Source organism: Emys orbicularis, chromosome 1 (assembly GCF_028017835.1).
Source record: "Emys orbicularis isolate rEmyOrb1 chromosome 1, rEmyOrb1.hap1, whole genome shotgun sequence".
In the NCBI taxonomy this organism is placed as follows: Eukaryota; Metazoa; Chordata; order Testudines; family Emydidae; genus Emys; species Emys orbicularis.
In genome coordinates, this window is record NC_088683.1 from 269,107,308 (window position 1) to 269,124,467 (window position 17,160).

General features: G+C 39.5%; 1 protein-coding gene across 3 annotated transcripts in view; it reads left to right on the forward strand.

Moving 5' to 3' along the window:
• DOCK9 (dedicator of cytokinesis 9) overlaps window positions 1-17,160 on the forward strand; it is a 308,951-nt gene that overhangs the window by 276,987 nt on the left and 14,804 nt on the right. For all 3 annotated transcript variants that reach the window (XM_065397434.1, XM_065423846.1, XM_065397509.1), the window contains 4 exons: window positions 2,691-2,797; window positions 12,321-12,443; window positions 15,255-15,368; window positions 16,952-17,098. In XM_065397434.1, coding sequence (XP_065253506.1) covers window positions 2,691-2,797; window positions 12,321-12,443; window positions 15,255-15,368; window positions 16,952-17,098 — 491 coding nt within the window. The remainder of the gene's footprint in view (window positions 1-2,690; window positions 2,798-12,320; window positions 12,444-15,254; window positions 15,369-16,951; window positions 17,099-17,160) is intronic.

Genomic DNA, 17,160 nt, shown 5'->3' on the forward strand with positions numbered 1-17,160 from the left:
GCATCAGGAACCGGCAGTCCTTCTCCGTGGGGTACTGGGCGTATAGCTGATGGAATGTTTGGATAATGCACAGTCCACTTTTTCTTCTTTGACACACCTTTCCCAACTGGAGGCACCATGCAGAAGTAACAATTGCTGGTATGATCTGTTGGCTGTCTCCAAATCATTGGCACTGCAAAAGGCATAGATTTCCTTTTCCTGTTCAACCACTGGCGAAGATTTGTTGCACAAGTGTTGCAGCATATGTGTGGGGCCCACCTCTTGTCCTGATGTCCAATTTTGCAGCCAAAATAAAGGTGATAGGCTTTCTTAACCATAGTGGTTATACTGCGCTTTTGTGATGCAAAAGTCACTTCACCAGAAACATAGCAGAAGTTATCTGCACTGTTCACACAAGTACGAGGCATCTCTGCTCACTTTGGCTAAACAGAAATGTGTCCCTTTGCAAAATCAAACACTGACAAATAAGAGAGCACGACACTGTATGATTTCTAGAGCTGATATAGGGCAATTTGTTCAGCAGAGTGATGTAAGCTTCGTTATGATTGCACCATCCATGACTTCTAGGAATAACATGATGCAATTCATATCATGTATGACGCAATACCAGCTTCAGATTGCATCATTCATTGTTTTGCCTAAAAAGCAAGTACTGTCCAAACCCAGTCATAGATTTATTCATAGATCCAGTCAAAGATGTATTTTAGTCATTTCTGCTTTAAATTGAGATCCCTTCCCTTTATAACTCACTTATCCTCCGCCATTCCCAAGTCAAGGGTCGTATATACTGACCCAATAGCATATCTTGAAAACTAGAGCCAATCAACAATTTTAAGCATCATTTTCATTCTCAGTGACCCAGAATTAGTAAAGTTTGACTACATTTATTTCAGAAGCATTTTGGCTGTAGAGCAATGTTATCAGAGGTTCAAAGGCAAATTCACATGCTTCAAAATATATATCAAGTTGAAAAGAATGCCTTTCATTCAGCTTATAGAGTGTCTACTTTATGTACTAAGTATGATGTATTGTGCTTTGTGACTAAAATTGTACAACAACCCCATCATATTATTAATGTGGGAATGTTACTGCTTTTATTGCTATTTGGTTTAGGATTGTTATTGTTGTTGTAAAGGACATGATAATAGTAATACCTTTCATGCCCAGGCTAATGATGCATTGTCATTGCATCCAATCAAAACCCCTAAGGTTGAAGCATCTGATGTAGAATCTGAAATCTAAGGCTTAATGCAAATTGAAGTTTGAGAATCTTTGTTGTACTAGAAGTACGAAAGGTGGGAGGTGTGGAAGTAGAGAAAGCACTGACAGGGATTTGAAAGGGATTTCAATGCGAACACTCTCCGTTAGCAAGAGTCAGGCTAACTGTAACCCTAATAACGTGAGATTTGTAGAAGCGAGGATTGTGTGATGCGAATGGGAAAGAACTGTGTGAGAAGTTGTTGCGACCTTGTGTAGATAAATATGGAATGTAGACTAGAGTCTAAATAGATGTGAAAAATAAGATATCAGGATGACCTATGTATAAACAAAATGCAGCTGTTGCTCATTATTGTATGTAACAAAAGGTATAAATGCTTGCTGTAATTGTTTACCTGTAGAGAGACCTGTGTAGGAGGGAGAAACCCTGTGTCCTAGTGCACTCTCTCCCTCTATGCAATTGCTTGAGAATAAAGTATCTGACTTTGCTGCACCCAACCAGAGAGTGAGAACTGTGTTTTTCTCCGACAAGGGAGATACTTATTTGTGATACGTTGAATACATTGTTGTTTGGCAGTTCCTATGTTCCTACTTACATTGGGAAATCCTAACTTTCTGCATCAGAGAGTTAATTCTAACTAAGTTCCCACAACAAACAGGCTATGAACTACACCTCTACCCCAATATAACGCTGTCCTCGGGAGCCAAAAAATCTTACCGCGTTATAGGTGAAACAGTGTTATATCGAACTTGCTTTGATCCGCCGGAGTGTGCAGCCCCGCCCCCCTCGAGCGCTGCTTTACCGTGTTATATCAAAATTCATGTTATATTGGGTCGCGTTATATCGGGGTAGAGGTATACTTTGCTAATCCACTGATAACAAGTTTTCTTGATATCTGGAAGCAGTATAAAAAATCTTCAAAGAGCGATTTATTGTGCTCATTAGTTTTCTGCAGTTTGCAGCAGTAGTAAACAATGCTACCAACTTACCTCTTGAAACAGTTTTTTTCAAAACCTTATGTTCGTGGAATTTCTGACTGCATAAAGTTTAATGACATTTTTCACTTTTTGTTTTAGCACAGAAAACTTCCTAGATTACAGGAGAAATAAAGTGCTACAAGAGAACAATAAATCCTTTTCCATCTTCAGTCATAAATGAATATTATCCATTAATACATTGGCCCCGACCACCTTGGTTTTTTGGAGGAAAGAGAATAGAAATATTACTGACATTTTTACTTCTTCCAATGTCCAAAGTAAATATTAAAGATATGTGTTGGTTTAAATAATTCATTGAGCACATTGCAAATTTTTCTTTATCATTTTGGTGGTAGGTGCATTCAGATACATTAGCATGGATTCTCTGTCTCATCAAAACTGGTGCACAATGACTTAACATAATCCTAATGAGCGGACAAAAATATTTGGATAGCAATGAATTTAATGTGTATATTTTTCTTTTTCAATAATAGGAATGTTTAAGCAAGGCTGTACTACTTTCAGAATAATCACGCCAAATATAGATGAAGAGGCTTCAATGATGGAGGATGTTGGGATGCAAGATGTTCACTTCAATGAAGTGAGTAAGCAAAATTCGTATATATTAAAATCAACTCTCATAAACAATTGTTGCTTTACAGTGTTAATTTTATGATTTTTCAATTTTGTCTATTTCACTCTTGGAGTTAATTATAAAATGAGTTAACTGAGCTGACCAGCCTTTAAATAACTGAGTGTACATTTCTGGAAAAATAACAGCAGCATTTCAGTAGTTCAAAATCCTCAAAGGAAAAAAAAGGTAACCTAAAGAGATTAACTAAGAACATAAAAACAAGTAAAAAAGACTGTTACATGGGGTAAAAAAACTATGCTAACTGACAAACTACCCTGATGATTGTTTTATATACTAGCTAGAACTAACCATAGTAAAGATTTTGACCACTTCACCAAAAAGATGTAGATTTAGATTTATGTAATGTCTACCAGTAATCTGATTACGTTATTTAACTTATACCATGTGTTTGAATTGGGGTGAAGGTATAGATTGATTTACCATATGTATATTTTCACTTCTGCCAATTGAGAAAAGATTGATAAAGTAGGAGCATATAACCACTTTGTCCCGATTTGAGCAGTGCTTATTAAGGCCATTTCTGGAGGATCGCAAAGCCTACATACTCTCAAGGTCTTCTGACTTTAGGAACCCAGAAGTATCAAAACTTCTTCAAGTGATTGCTCATATTGATTCCAATTAGGTGTGCTCCCACCATGTGCACAGTTGTCGGAAAGTTTTTTCCCTAGCAGCACCCATCGGGTTGGCTGTGGAGCCTCCTGGAGTGGTGCTTCCATGGCGCTCAATATATGACACTGCCGACCCAGTGCCTCCTCAGTTCCTTCTTACTGGCCGTGACAGTCATTGGAATTGCGGTGGTTTGCTTTGGCAAGTGTTCCCCTAGTTCTTCCATACTCATTGTATATAGTTTAGAGTCTCGTAGTTTTGATAGTTTAGCTATAGTTAGTTAGTTAGTTAGGAGTGGGGGGGTCTTTCCCACTCCAACTTTCCTGCTTCCCCTTGGGACTCGGGGCATGCCTCGATCCCAAGGATTCAAACCCTGCAAGTCCTGCCACAAGCCCATGCCAATGGGCGACCCCCGGGACTCTTGCCTCAAGTGTCTGGGGGAGGCGCACCAGACTGACCGGTGCAAGATTTGCAGAGGGTTTCACTCCAGAACTAAAAAGGAGTGGGACTTTCACCTCTGTGCAGAGCGCTCCGGCCTCCGTAAGAAAAGCGGTGCAGAGGAAGGACTCTGGGCACAGAGACCCTCAGCACTGGCACTCCTTGGCACCGAAGCCGGCGGAGACTGCATGGCACTGGTCTCACTCCCCAGTGCCGAAGCAGGACAGGGACCAACCCCCTGCACTGAGAGCTGCTGCCTTGGAAGCCACCACTGCGGGGCATCCCATGGGGGAGCTCCTGGCGCCGAAAACTCAGGAGCTGGCACTGTTTTTCAGAGGTGGGGAACTCCCCACATCGACCTCTTCACCACTCAGGGCAACAGGAAGTGCCTGCGGTTCTGCTCCTTTCGGTACCACAGCCAAGGATCCCTTGCAGACGCATTTCTCCTCCCCTGGTCGGATCATCTGCTGTACGTGTTCCCGCCATTTCTGCTTGTGCACAAGGTCCTGCTCAAAATCCACAGGGACAAGGCAATGGTCATAATGTTGGCACCGGCGTTGCCCCGCCAGCATTGGTACACCATTCTCCTGGACTTTCGGTGGACACCCCTATCACGCTGCCGCTACTTCCGGACCTGATCACCCAGGACCACGGTCACCTTCGTCACCCAGAGCTTCAGTCTCTTCACCTCACGGCCTGGAAGTTCATGGTTAAACCCCACAGAGCTCATGTGCTCGGAGTCGGGTAGGGAGGTCCTGCTTGGTAGCAGGAAGCCCTCCACTAGGTCCACCTATCTGGCCAAATGGAAAAGGTTTGCAATCTGGTGCTCCCAGGGCCGTACTCTGCCATTGCAGGCCCCCATTCCTCTTGTCCTGGAGTACCTGTTACACCGTAAGCAGCAAGGTCTGGTAGCTTCTTTCATCAAGGCGCACTTGGCAGCTATCTCTGCATTGCACCCGGGAGTGATTGGGCACTCCGTTTTCGCCAGCCCCATGGTTGGCCGCTTCTTCAAAGGTCTGGAGCATCTGTACCACAGGTTCGGCAGCCAATCCCTGCGTGGGATCTCAACCTGGTTCTCTCCAAACTGATGGGGCCTCATGGAAGGTTGCCTTTCTAGTCTCCATTACTTCGGCAAGGAGTGTTTTGGAACTTAAGGCCCTCACCTCCAACCCTCCCTACACGGTTTTCTTTAAGGACAAGGTGCAGTTTAGACTTCACCCTGCTTTCCTTCCAAAGGTTGTGTCCCAATTTCACTCCAACCAGGACTGTTTTTTACCCTAAACCTTATGCAAGCAGCCGGGAGCAAAGACTCCACTCACTGGACGTTCGACAGGCGCTCGCCTTTTACATGGAGCGCACAAAGCCGTTCTGAAAATCAAACCAGCTGTTCGTGGCGGTGGCAAACCATATAAAAGGTCTTCTGGCCTCGTCGCAGAGGATCTCATCGTGGATCACCTCTTGCATCTGCATCTGCACCTGCTACAAGTTGGCCAACCTTCCAGCCCCGGCACTCACGGCGCATTCCACAAGGGCTTGTTTGCCTCCCCACACTCACCCCACAGCAGCAGCTCGTGCAACTCCAGTTCTGCAGGGCTGACTGGGCTCAGCTCCCCACTCCAGTCATTGTGACCTGGTGCACAGGATCACAGCACTGCTCAGGTTAGTCACCCCTCCAGCATGATGACGGGGCTGGCCGGGTCAAACTTTTGTGAGTAGTACTGAGACACCATGTGCCAGATTGCAGTGCTGCTCACCCAGATTTGGTGAGGCCGCTCCCAAAAACCTGAATGGCCCAGAGGTTGCAACACCCAGAGCAGGGAACTGAGTCATTCCTTACAAAGATAACTTTATTTCTCATCCCAGGAAATTATCCTGCCTTCCCTCTGTCTGCATTCTAAGCATGAGGTGAAAACACTTTAGCGCAACCAGGAATATCCATTTAAAACAAACATTTCTATAAGAAATTGAAAATGTTTTCATTTCACCTCTGGAGATACCAGGTCAATCTAAATATTCTCTGGATGGATACAGTGCTGCCTCAGGGGAAACAAATGTTAATTCCTTAGCCAACATTCCATTCCAGAGCACATTGCAGATCTCTAGCTGCATCTTAGGCAGAGGAACTTCTCTTTGGGGGGGGGGGGGGGAACTACAAAGCAACAAGGTGTACATATTGCTGTTTATCTTTGTAAGTTAGATTTTTCATTCTGTTGCGCAAGCATCTGTAACCATCTTGGGGTTCATTAAATAACAAACCAGTAAATGAGAAAGGAATAAAACAAACTGGAGAGCATCTCTTGAGAACTGCGGCACTGCACCGTGTTCCCAACCCCCACCTCCAGGGCACATCTCCAAATTCCTATGTTCATAATACAGTCCCTTTTGAAGGAGCATCTCTAAATTATAATCTTCTACTAACATATCTCTACAGCATCTACACAGGATGTATTATTAGAGAGGGAGATTTTCTTTTTCTTCTCGCCTTTTCTCCCCTCTTTAAGAATCTGACTGAACATTACTTTCTAGTCTCAATGGACAAGTGAAACTGTTATCAAGATAGAATGGAAAAATGTGATGTCTGTTGAAAATTTCCTTTCTGTGATTAAGATCTCCGCTAGTCCTTCCCAAAATGAAAAAAAAATAAAAGTAAGTTTGTTTTGATTTTAGTGCATATTGGAAACCTTATGTAGACAAGGAGGAATTGAAGTTATAGTTGAAGTTTTAAAGAAAGAAGGTTTATGCTGAAATTAATCTGAAGCAGTTTATGATAGCATTTTAGAAGCACTCCTTCAGATGGCAGCAGGAATGAGCCTGGCACAGCAGACTGCTTTTCTAAGCAGCATTTTCAGCTGCCTCTGGATCCACTGCAGAGGGAGACAACACAGATGTGAAGAACTAGTGGAGATCTTCACAGAAAGAAAATGAGCATATATCAACATTTTCCATTCTCTGAAACAGTAAGGTTCTGAGAAGAAAATAATGCAGTTAAATGAAAGCACTGAGGGGTTTGTATTATCAAAAGGAATTGGTTGTTTTTAACCAGCTCCTATAGTGTTACTTCTCCCTACCAAATTCACAGTCCATATTGATCAATTTCACAGCCAGAAGATTTTAAAATTGGTCAGTTTCACCTTTTCAGATGTTTACATCTAAAATTTCATGGTTTTGTAACCGTGGGGTTCCCTTTTCCAGCAGCAGGGACTTGCGGCTAGGGGGAGTTCAGACCCACGTCCACCAGCCTCCTCCAGCTGCAGGAACCTCCATGGCTGCTGCTCAGCACTGTAGCTTCCTGCAGAAGGAGGAGGCACTCCGAGGTGGGCCTGATCTCCCATCCCCACCCTCTAGAGCTGCCATGCAAGGGATGGACAAGTCCTGTCCCTCTCCAGCCCAATGAGGACTTGCAGCTAGGAGCCCCTGGCTGGGGTACTCCCAGCAGCAAGGGGGAGATCAGATTTCACAGGGAAAGGCTTATTTCACAGTCCGTGACCCATTTTTCACAGCTGCGAAATTGGTAGGGTCATACTTATAATTAGTCAAGTAAATTGGTTTGAGGAGCAGTTGTTGGGTGAGTTCTAGTGCCTCCTGCTGGAAATCATCAGTAATGCCTTCAAGTTCCCTGTTGGACAGCAGATCCACCCATATGTTCAAGGTTAACAAACAAAAATGTTTCAGAGAAGAAAAATTACAGGTAAAGACCAGAGTTTCTTTGCCTAGTGTGATTTCATGGTGACATGTTTAAAAAAAAATCAGTGCTCTTGTACTGTAAGCAGTTTCTGATAGTTACATTTTTTACTGGTAAACATAATATACTGTATAGTAGTGATGCGTGTTTAGTTTTGAGCATCTGACAAGCAATAGAAATCCAACAAATGTGATTGTAAAAATGAAGTTAGAATTTGAGGATAACAGTAAATTCTATGGTTTAGTGATTTTAGTGCATGTATTAATATGAACCCTAATACTTTCTTTTATCTTGGAAGCACAAACAAGAAACATGGAAACAAACAACATTGAGTGATAACTGAACTTACGGCATAAGGCTGTTTTTATCAGTCATATTTGAATGTGGTTTCACCCGTTTAATCTCTAGGACATAAATAAATAAACCTTTAACAAGGTCTATAGTTCACAAGATTATCACAAAATGATAGGGGGTTATAAAGTACCTAAGTGTACATGTAAAGGAGAGATGGGGAGGAGAAACTTAACATACTTAATTGAGGAAAAATTAGACCAGTCTAGCATAAATGTAGTAGTAGTCAGGTGATAAGCTTTTACAAATATCTTGGAAGGTGTAAGTTACAATTTCATTTTAAGGAGGAAAAACTATCAAATGTTTCTGTTCCACCTCTGGAGCATCCAAAAACATTGTCCCCTTCCCCATCACCAAAAGCACAACTGGATCACAAGTAATGAACTCATCAGTAATAATGAATGTCTGTTATTCCATCACCTGAATTTTCTTATGTTCCGCTTCTTTTTGTCTGTCTTTTAAGCTTCTAAGATCTTCAGGGCAGGAACCACCTTTATCTCTGTTTTGTATAGTGCTGAGCATAGTATCAGTTGTAAATAATGTTAATACTCTTTAATACTACTAGCCTGCTGACTAACAAGTTGTTCTCCTTTTACTTGGATGACTAGCTACTGAAGACCCCATCTAAGCAAGTTATAGTGTGATCTTTAGAAACCAATTTTTTTCCCTTCAGGTCACCCTCTTTTCTATTAAGAGGGTAGAAATGTCTTGGTTATACTTCATACAGGCACTATTGAATTCAGTCCAGCAAGGCAATTGCCTTCCTTATGGACAGTCAGTTGAGGGATGTTCTAAGGAAAGTCAGTCTATTTGAGCAGCTGCATGTATGCCACAGTGCAGCTTTTGGCACAAGAAGGTCCTGGTCCATGACTGGGACTCCTAGGTGCAACGATAATATAAATAATAACAGCTCAACTGTTTTAGGATCAAACACTGCAGAATAAACAGCTGGAGATATAGTAACGATGCTACTGTAATTGAGCTGCATACAGTGTAATTTTGGAATGTATTTGCACTTTAACAAAACAAATTTATTATCGATTAAAATGGACAAAGGTATTTGTGAATATAGTATATTCATACCTAGCAATTAGCTGTAATTGATATTACATTATAGCTGCAAATGTGCATTTGGAATCTCTGAATTAACCACGTGAAAATACTTACAAAAATAACCCAAATGTATAAGTTTTCGTAAGCATAGAAGGGATAAGTACTTCCGATTTCCTAGAATTAAAGTAGTTAAATAGTAATATACAAGTTCACAGTGTCAAGTCATACAAAAATCAGTAGAAGATGATAAAGTGAGGTTACCATTATACAGTGTACTTTAAGCCACATTATAAGAGGAATAAACACTGCAGCCCCACCATGCTGTCCACAAAAAATGCAGCACTTGACCTTCATGAATATGTCATTACATACCTCAGTACACGGGGGAAGAAAGAATACGCTGCATCAAGGCAACACAGTTAAAGTGCTAGAGCTGTAAATCAGCTCTTGCACAATCATGTATCCTGATGGGCTGGTCCACACTGGGGCGGGGGATCGATCTAGGAAACGCAACTTCAGCTACGAGAATAGCGTAGCTGAAGTCGACGTTTCCTAGATCGAACTAAGTTTACTTACTGCGGGTCCACGCGGCGCAGGCAAGCTCCCCCGTCGACAGCACTTCCTCCTCTCGGCGAGCAGGAGTTCCGCAGTCGACGGGGGAGCGCTTCTGGGATCGATTTATCACGTCCAGATGAGACGCGATAAATCGATCCCAGAAGATCGATCTCTACCCGCCGAATCGGGCGGGTAGTGTGGACCTAGCTGATGTCTACAGATAGAAAATTAAAGATTATGGTCTTGATCTTGGCCCCTGTTAAATTCCTTAAGCGATTCTGTGTTCTTCCTCCAACAAGGCAGAGCACAGAAGGCACAGCTAAAGAGAAGAAGAGAGCAAAGATGATTTTATGCCCTACAGTGACCTGTGTCAGGCCCAACAATGCATTCTATATAATTTCTTTAAAAAAACAAAATGTAGCCTAATTTGGAATAACAAATGCATCAGAACTGGGTGAGGGGAGGCGAATACATTCACCATTTTAAAATTTCATCTCTCCCTTTTTAAATTTTATAGTCCACTAGTCTAGTAGTTTACAGATGACTAATGGAATGGAAAAGCAAAACAGGATGAGAGAAGGAATATATAGTCAAAAAAGTTACTAGTTTCATAATATGATATCTATTTAATGTATTGAAGTGCATGCAAACTACAGACACAATACTTCTAAAGATTAAATGACCCAAACAAAGCAAATGAAAGAAAAAATTTAAATGATTGCCAGATCTTACCACAACTATTGAAACTGCTTAGCATGAAAAATAGTTCCATGTAAATACCACTTACTGAAATAAAATACATTGGCCATAATTTTGTGCCAAGGAATAAAGCTTGTATACAAGGCTAATATTATGTTAACATTTTACCTATGTAACAATTTTGTATACTTGTTTAAATCTGCTGGTGTCTGTAACTCTATTAAGTCATATGAAACAAATGTCATTTCTAATTTGGCCAAATAAAATATTTTACTTATTCCTCCAATCCTGAAATAAACTTGGTTCATTATTCTAATATTTAAACTGATTTTTTTCTTATTTCTCTTTGAAATTCTAATACAGTCATTGCAAATTTATGGGAACAATTACTCTTTTATCATTGTAGAAGTCCTTTATTAACTTTTATACCGGAGTCATAAATCACTACAGCCTATATTTTTCACACAATACATTTCCTTAATTTAGCCTCAAAGTCCATTTCCTGCAAACCCTTTATCATTCTACATTAGTAGCTTTTCTCCACACTCTGTCCAATTTCTCTTCACTGTACTATTGCAAAGTGCATGTAGTACTCCAGTTGATAGAATTAGTCTGGTAGTTCAATTTTGCTTATGATTTTTAATGTAATAACATTCCATTAGAAAATATATGGAAAATGAACACTCTAATGACAAGTAATCCATAGTGGGTTTTTTGAATGAAATATCTATTCTATGTTGTACTGGACTATTAAGAGTTATAGTGGTACATAAAACAGAAAAAGATACGTTGTACAAAATGGTACCACAGTTAAGTGCATAAACTATTTGCCTTAACTAATCTTCTTGCAACAAGAAAGATAGGGTTAAAAAAAAAAAAAGCCAGGAATGTTATGCCCAAGTAGCCTTTTTTGCTTCCTTATATTTCTCAGTTTCTTAAACTTTCTTGCTCTTGTCATTTACCTTTTCATCTCAGACATGGTATATCAAATTCAAGTTCACAGAATGTGCATTAATAAGTACACATTTCTGAGTACCTATTCGTGTAATGCAGGTAATTGCACTGAAAATGTAATTAATTGGGTAGTTCTTGTAGAAACTAAATATAAACAATAAAATTTAAGTGTTGTATCCAGTTGGCTTTTTATTAAGTAATGTTTTTCACAAACAGAACATAAAAAAGCACATAAGAAACAGAAAATTTGCTTTATAATATGGCTTCTGAAAAGTGATTATAAAACTTATTTGCTTGACTGCATATAAACATACCCAGAACAAAAGTTATATAAAGCAAGAATGTTCCTTTGTTAGGTGTACTCACGTTGAGTTGTCTTTGAAGTTCTCTAAATCAACGTTCTCCTCCTTGCCTGAGGAGGTTGTGAAGGCTAGGACTATAACAGGGTTTAAAAGAGAACTAGATAAATTCATGGAGGTTAAGTCCATTAATGGCTATTAGCCAGGATGGGTAAGGAATGGTGTCCTTAGCCTCGGTTTGTCAGAGGGTGAGATGGATGGCAGGAGAGAGATCACTTGATGTTTACCTGTTAGGTTCACTCCTTCTGGGACACCTGGCATTGGTCACTGTCAGTAAACAGGATACTGGGCTGGATGGACCTTTGGTCTGACCCAGTATGGCCATTCTTATGTTCTATTCTAACGTGCTATACACGGCTACCTCGATATAACACGAATTCGGATATAACGCGGTAAAGCAGTGCTCCGGGGGGGGGGGGGGGGGGGCTGTGCACTCCGGTGGGTCAAAGCAAGTTCAATATAACGTGGTTTCACCTATAACGCGGTAAGATTTTTTGGCTCCCGAGGACAGCGTTATATCGAGGTAGAGGTGTATAAAGTAAAAGCAAAATGTGTATGTTCACATCCAAACTGTATTTGAGTTTGTTACTGTGTTGGATTTTTATAAACCAATACTCTGCCTTAAAACACAATGCCTTTACATATTTTTGTTTTGGGAATCTATCTTTTTCAACAAACTACCATTTTCCTTGTGTTTTCTTGGGAAGTTCTTTTAATGTAGACACAACAAAACAGTGCAAAACAGCTAAATTTTACTTTTTTGTAACTTTAGGATGTGCTAATGGAATTGTTAGAGCAATGTGCAGATGGACTCTGGAAGGCTGAACGATATGAACTGATTGCTGACATCTACAAACTTATCATTCCCATTTATGAAAAACGGAGGGATTTTGAGGTATTTGATAGGCTTCTGTTTTAAAATTTGTCTATGAAAACAACCTAGCCTTTTGAATCTATAACAGTATGATGTATCAAATATCTCTGAACAATACAGCATCAGAACAATTTTATTTGAAGTATTTGTTCAAATTTAAAGTGGCATGTTTAATTTAAAACCAAAAAAGTTTGGTCTTTCACTTGCACAGTTCCTGCTTCATGTATACCTTGAAGAACTAAATGGTTTTGTATATGCCTTTCATCATTGGAATTTATACTGTGCATCCAATTAAAAATCAATATGCAAAAACAGCTTTTCATAAAACAATTTTATATGCATGATCCTGCATGTGTATACATATAATAATAAAAAGTTAATGTAATGAAATTATTTTCAGAATTTTTTTTATCCAACTGAAAACCAATGGCAAATACAATTCCAACTCCAAAGAAGTTCTGAGCAACTTTAACTACCATTTAAGTCAGTTAGAGTGGCATGTTTAACACCTCTTAGGATTTAGTATTGTTACTTTTAGGATTGTTTTTCATAAACTTTATTCAGTAGTCATTTGATATTACATTACTATAATATCAAATAGTATTGAAAATGCAATATGGGTAATACTGAGGGATGTACTGTATTCACTTGATGCATGATCATTGACAAGTCAGTTTGGGCCTGATCACGGCCGCAGTTATACACTGACACAGAGATGTAAGGGGGAGTTATTCCTTCCCTACCTTCCCTACCTTCTCCTGTCAGCAGATGGGTAGGGGAATGGGTGATGTTTAAAAAAAGGCTCCAGTGACATGCCTGGCAATTATGGTCTAGTAAGCCTAACTTCAGTACCAGGCAAATTGGTTGAAACTATAGTAAAGGATAAAATTATCAGACACATAGAGAAACATGATATGCTGGGGAAGAGTCAACATGGTATCAGTAAACATGTGGACGAGGTTGATCCAGTGGATATAACGTACTTGAACTTTCAGAAAGCCTTTGACAAGGTCCCACACCAAAAACTCTTAAGCAAATTAAGCAGTCATTGAATAAGAGGGAAGGTCATCTCATGGATCAGAATCTGGTTAAAAGATAGGAAACAGAGTAGGAATAAATGGTGGTTTTCATAATGGAGAGAAGGTAAATAGTGGAGTCCCCTAAGGATCTGTACTGGAACCTATTCATAAATGATTTGGAAAGCATAGTCAACAGTGAGGTGGCAAAATTTGCAGATTATACTAAATTACTCAAGATTGTTAAATCCAAAGCTGACTGCAAAGAGTTAAAAGGGATCTCACTAAACCGGGTGACTGGACAACAAAATGGCAGATGAAATTCAATGTTGATAAGTGCAAAGTAATACACATTAGAAAAAATAATCCCAACTATCAGACAAAATGATGGGGTCTAAATTAGCTGTTACCACTCAAGAAAGAGTAATTGTGGATACTTCTCAGAACATCTGCTAAGCGTGCAGCAGCAGTCAAAAAAGCTAGCAATGTTAGGAACCTCTAGGAAAGGGATAAATAATAAGACAGAAAATATCATAATGCAACTGTAAAAGTGGATGATTCTGTGTGCAGTGCAGGTTGTCCCATCTCAAAAAAGATATATTAGAATTGGAAAAGGTTCAGAGAAAGGCAACAAAAACTATTAGGAGTACAGAACAGCTTCCATCTGAGGAGAGCTTAAAAACACTTGTTCATTTTAGAAAAGAGATTACTAAGGGGGCATATGATAGAGGTCTATAAAATCATGAATGATGTGGAGAAAGTTAATAGAGAAATGTTATTTACCCATTCACATAACACATGAACCGGGGTCACCCAATGAAATTAATAGGCAACAAGTTTAAAACTAAAATAAGGATGTACTTCTTTACACAACACACAGTCAACCTGTGAAACTCTTGCCAGGGGATGTTGTGAAGGCCAAAAGTATAGCAGGGTTCAAAAAAGAATTAGGTAAGTTCGTGGACAATAGGGCGATCAATGACTATTAGCCAAGATGGTCACAGACACAACCCCATGCTCTGGGGGTATATCTACACTGCAGTTAAAAACCTGTGACTGATCCATGCTACCTGACTCAGGCTAAGGGGTGTGGGCAAAGCGGTTATTTAACTGTGGTGTAGACATTCAGGCTTGGGCTGAAGCCCTGACTCTGGGACCCTGCGAAATGGGAGGATCCCAGAGGCCAGACATCTACACCGAAATTAAACAGCCCCTTAGCCCGAGTCCACCAGCATGTGCCAGTCATGGGTTTTTAATGCAGTGTAGACATACCCTAGGTGTCCCTAAGCCTCTGATGGCCAGAAGCTGGGACTGAATGACAGGGGTGGATGACTCAATAACTTCCCTGTTCTGTTCATTCCCTTTGAAGCATCTGGCACTGGCCACTGTTGGAGGACAGGATACTGGGCTAGATGGATCATTGGTCTGATCCAGTATGGCCGTTTTTATACTAAGCATTGGCTGTGTCATCCCCCAGTGCGCCAGCCAAAACAACTGAGCCAGCATATGCTACTACTATGACGGTAGCAGTTTATTCTCTCACGCACACCCCTCCCCTCTCTCTCTCACTCACTCACTCTCTGAACAAGGAGGACTTAGAAGGAACATAACAATCTAGCCCTTAGTGTCTTAACTCCACTGCTGTGAGTCCTAAGTGGTGGTAGTGTTGTTTTTGTTAATACATTTTCTTTTAGAAGATTGATGTTAGTGACTAAAAGAGCTTTTTCTCCTTAACACAGTGCTTTTTTATGTTTAAAATAAAGAGAAAGTGTTGCTTCTAAGTGCTGCCATTCCAAACTTCTGTGGTGTTTTTTAGAGACTAGCTCATCTATATGACACACTTCATCGGGCATACAGCAAAGTAACAGAAGTTATGCATACAGGCAAGAGACTACTTGGCACTTATTTCAGAGTAGCATTCTTTGGACAGGTAAGCATTATTTAATATCACCTTGTCAACTATAAAATACAGTCAAAAAACTATTTAAAATTTTGCAACATATCCTGATTCAGTCTTCCTTTGATTTCTATATTGACACTGCAAAATAAAAAACATGATAGATTTGTTCTGGTAGTAATGATTGTCTGGTTTAATACATTTGTCATATCCAGTGTGATTCCTCCTTATCTTCCTCAGTAAACTTTCTGCTTTTTCTTTTTCTTTCTTTTTGTTACTATCTTAAGGCAGCGGTAAGTTCTCCATAATAATAATTCTTAGCAATTTTTTGAGCACCATCTTTGGTACTGCAGTGTGGTTTGCAAGTTTGCTTTTCAGATCTGTATGCATTCTAGCTGTTGTAATTCCAAAAATAACATTCAGTGCCATTTACAGAAACAAATCACCTATTTCCTATACATCAGCGCTGCATGCTTCAAAAAACAAAATCAAAAGTTCTGGCTGACTGTGTGCATTTGACAGCTTCACATCCTGTAATATATCTACACTGTATTTGTATCAGTAAAATATGCCACAGTAGCCAAATATTGTGTACATTTGTTGTGTGTGTAACCCAGTTTTTAGTTAACTGATTTCATTTGGATAGCTGACAGGCTGTTTAGGGAATGGGGAGATTGTAAACTACGTTCAGCAATATAACCTTCAATTTATTCTGTTGTTGTCTTTTATAACTTTATAGCAATACCAGTTTACAGACAGTGAAAGAGATGTGGAGGTAATTACAGTAGCTGCTTACAAAGCAAGCAATGCAGTAAAAATTACTGCATTTCAGCTTAGTTTGATGTGGGTATTTTTGTCAGTGTAGCCTGTGTTTATACATGGTATGTTCTGTTTCTTTCACTTTTTGTCTGTTCCATCTTATGACAGAAATATTTATTTTCTGATTTAAAACATTAACTCAGACTTGGCTTTTTGCTTTAAAGCAGTCACCTGTTTCACCTTCCATGCACTTCTATATTTGATTCAACCAAGATTTCAAAACAGATGGTTTAACAGTGAAAACACACAAATATTTATGTTCAATATAATGTAAAGATTTTTAAATGAGAAAGTAGGTGTGGTTTTATTTCATTGTATTGTACAATCCAGTATGTAAAACCCCCATAAAACTGTTTTTCAATCTTTTTTTGTAAATTGTTATTGAAGCAGTCAATGGAGAGTCAAATAATCCCTTTTGGCAAGGAAATGGATCTTTTGGCAAGTGAAACAGGGATGAAAACAATTCATTTTGGAAGAATATGAAAAATCAGTTTTGATCCCAAAACTTTTAATGTTAGCACATCAAATAATTACAACAATCCTTTCATAAGTTTGTAATTTCGTGTGCTTCCATTACCTGTGCACTCATTCTATAGTAGTTAATTCACTTTTTTTTTTCTCATAGGGTACCTTTTTAACTTGGATTTTATTTTGATAGTTTTGATAGATATTTTTACTTTTGCTTGAACCGTGACATTGAACATTTAAGTTTGCCTTGAAAAGCATAAACCACTCTGTATGTTGTAACAATTGGCGGCTGTTCTTTAAGGATTCTAATTATTGTTTGTTTCTTACAGGGATTCTTTGAGGATGAAGATGGAAAGGAGTATATATATAAAGAGCCTAAACTCACATCTCTTTCAGAGATTTCCCAGAGACTACATAAGCTCTACTCTGACAAATTTGGATCAGAAAACGTCAGAATGATCCAGGATTCTGGCAAAGTAAAACTGTTTATTTGTAAAGCAGGATATGTTATTTAAAACTAAAACAAGTTTATCCCATA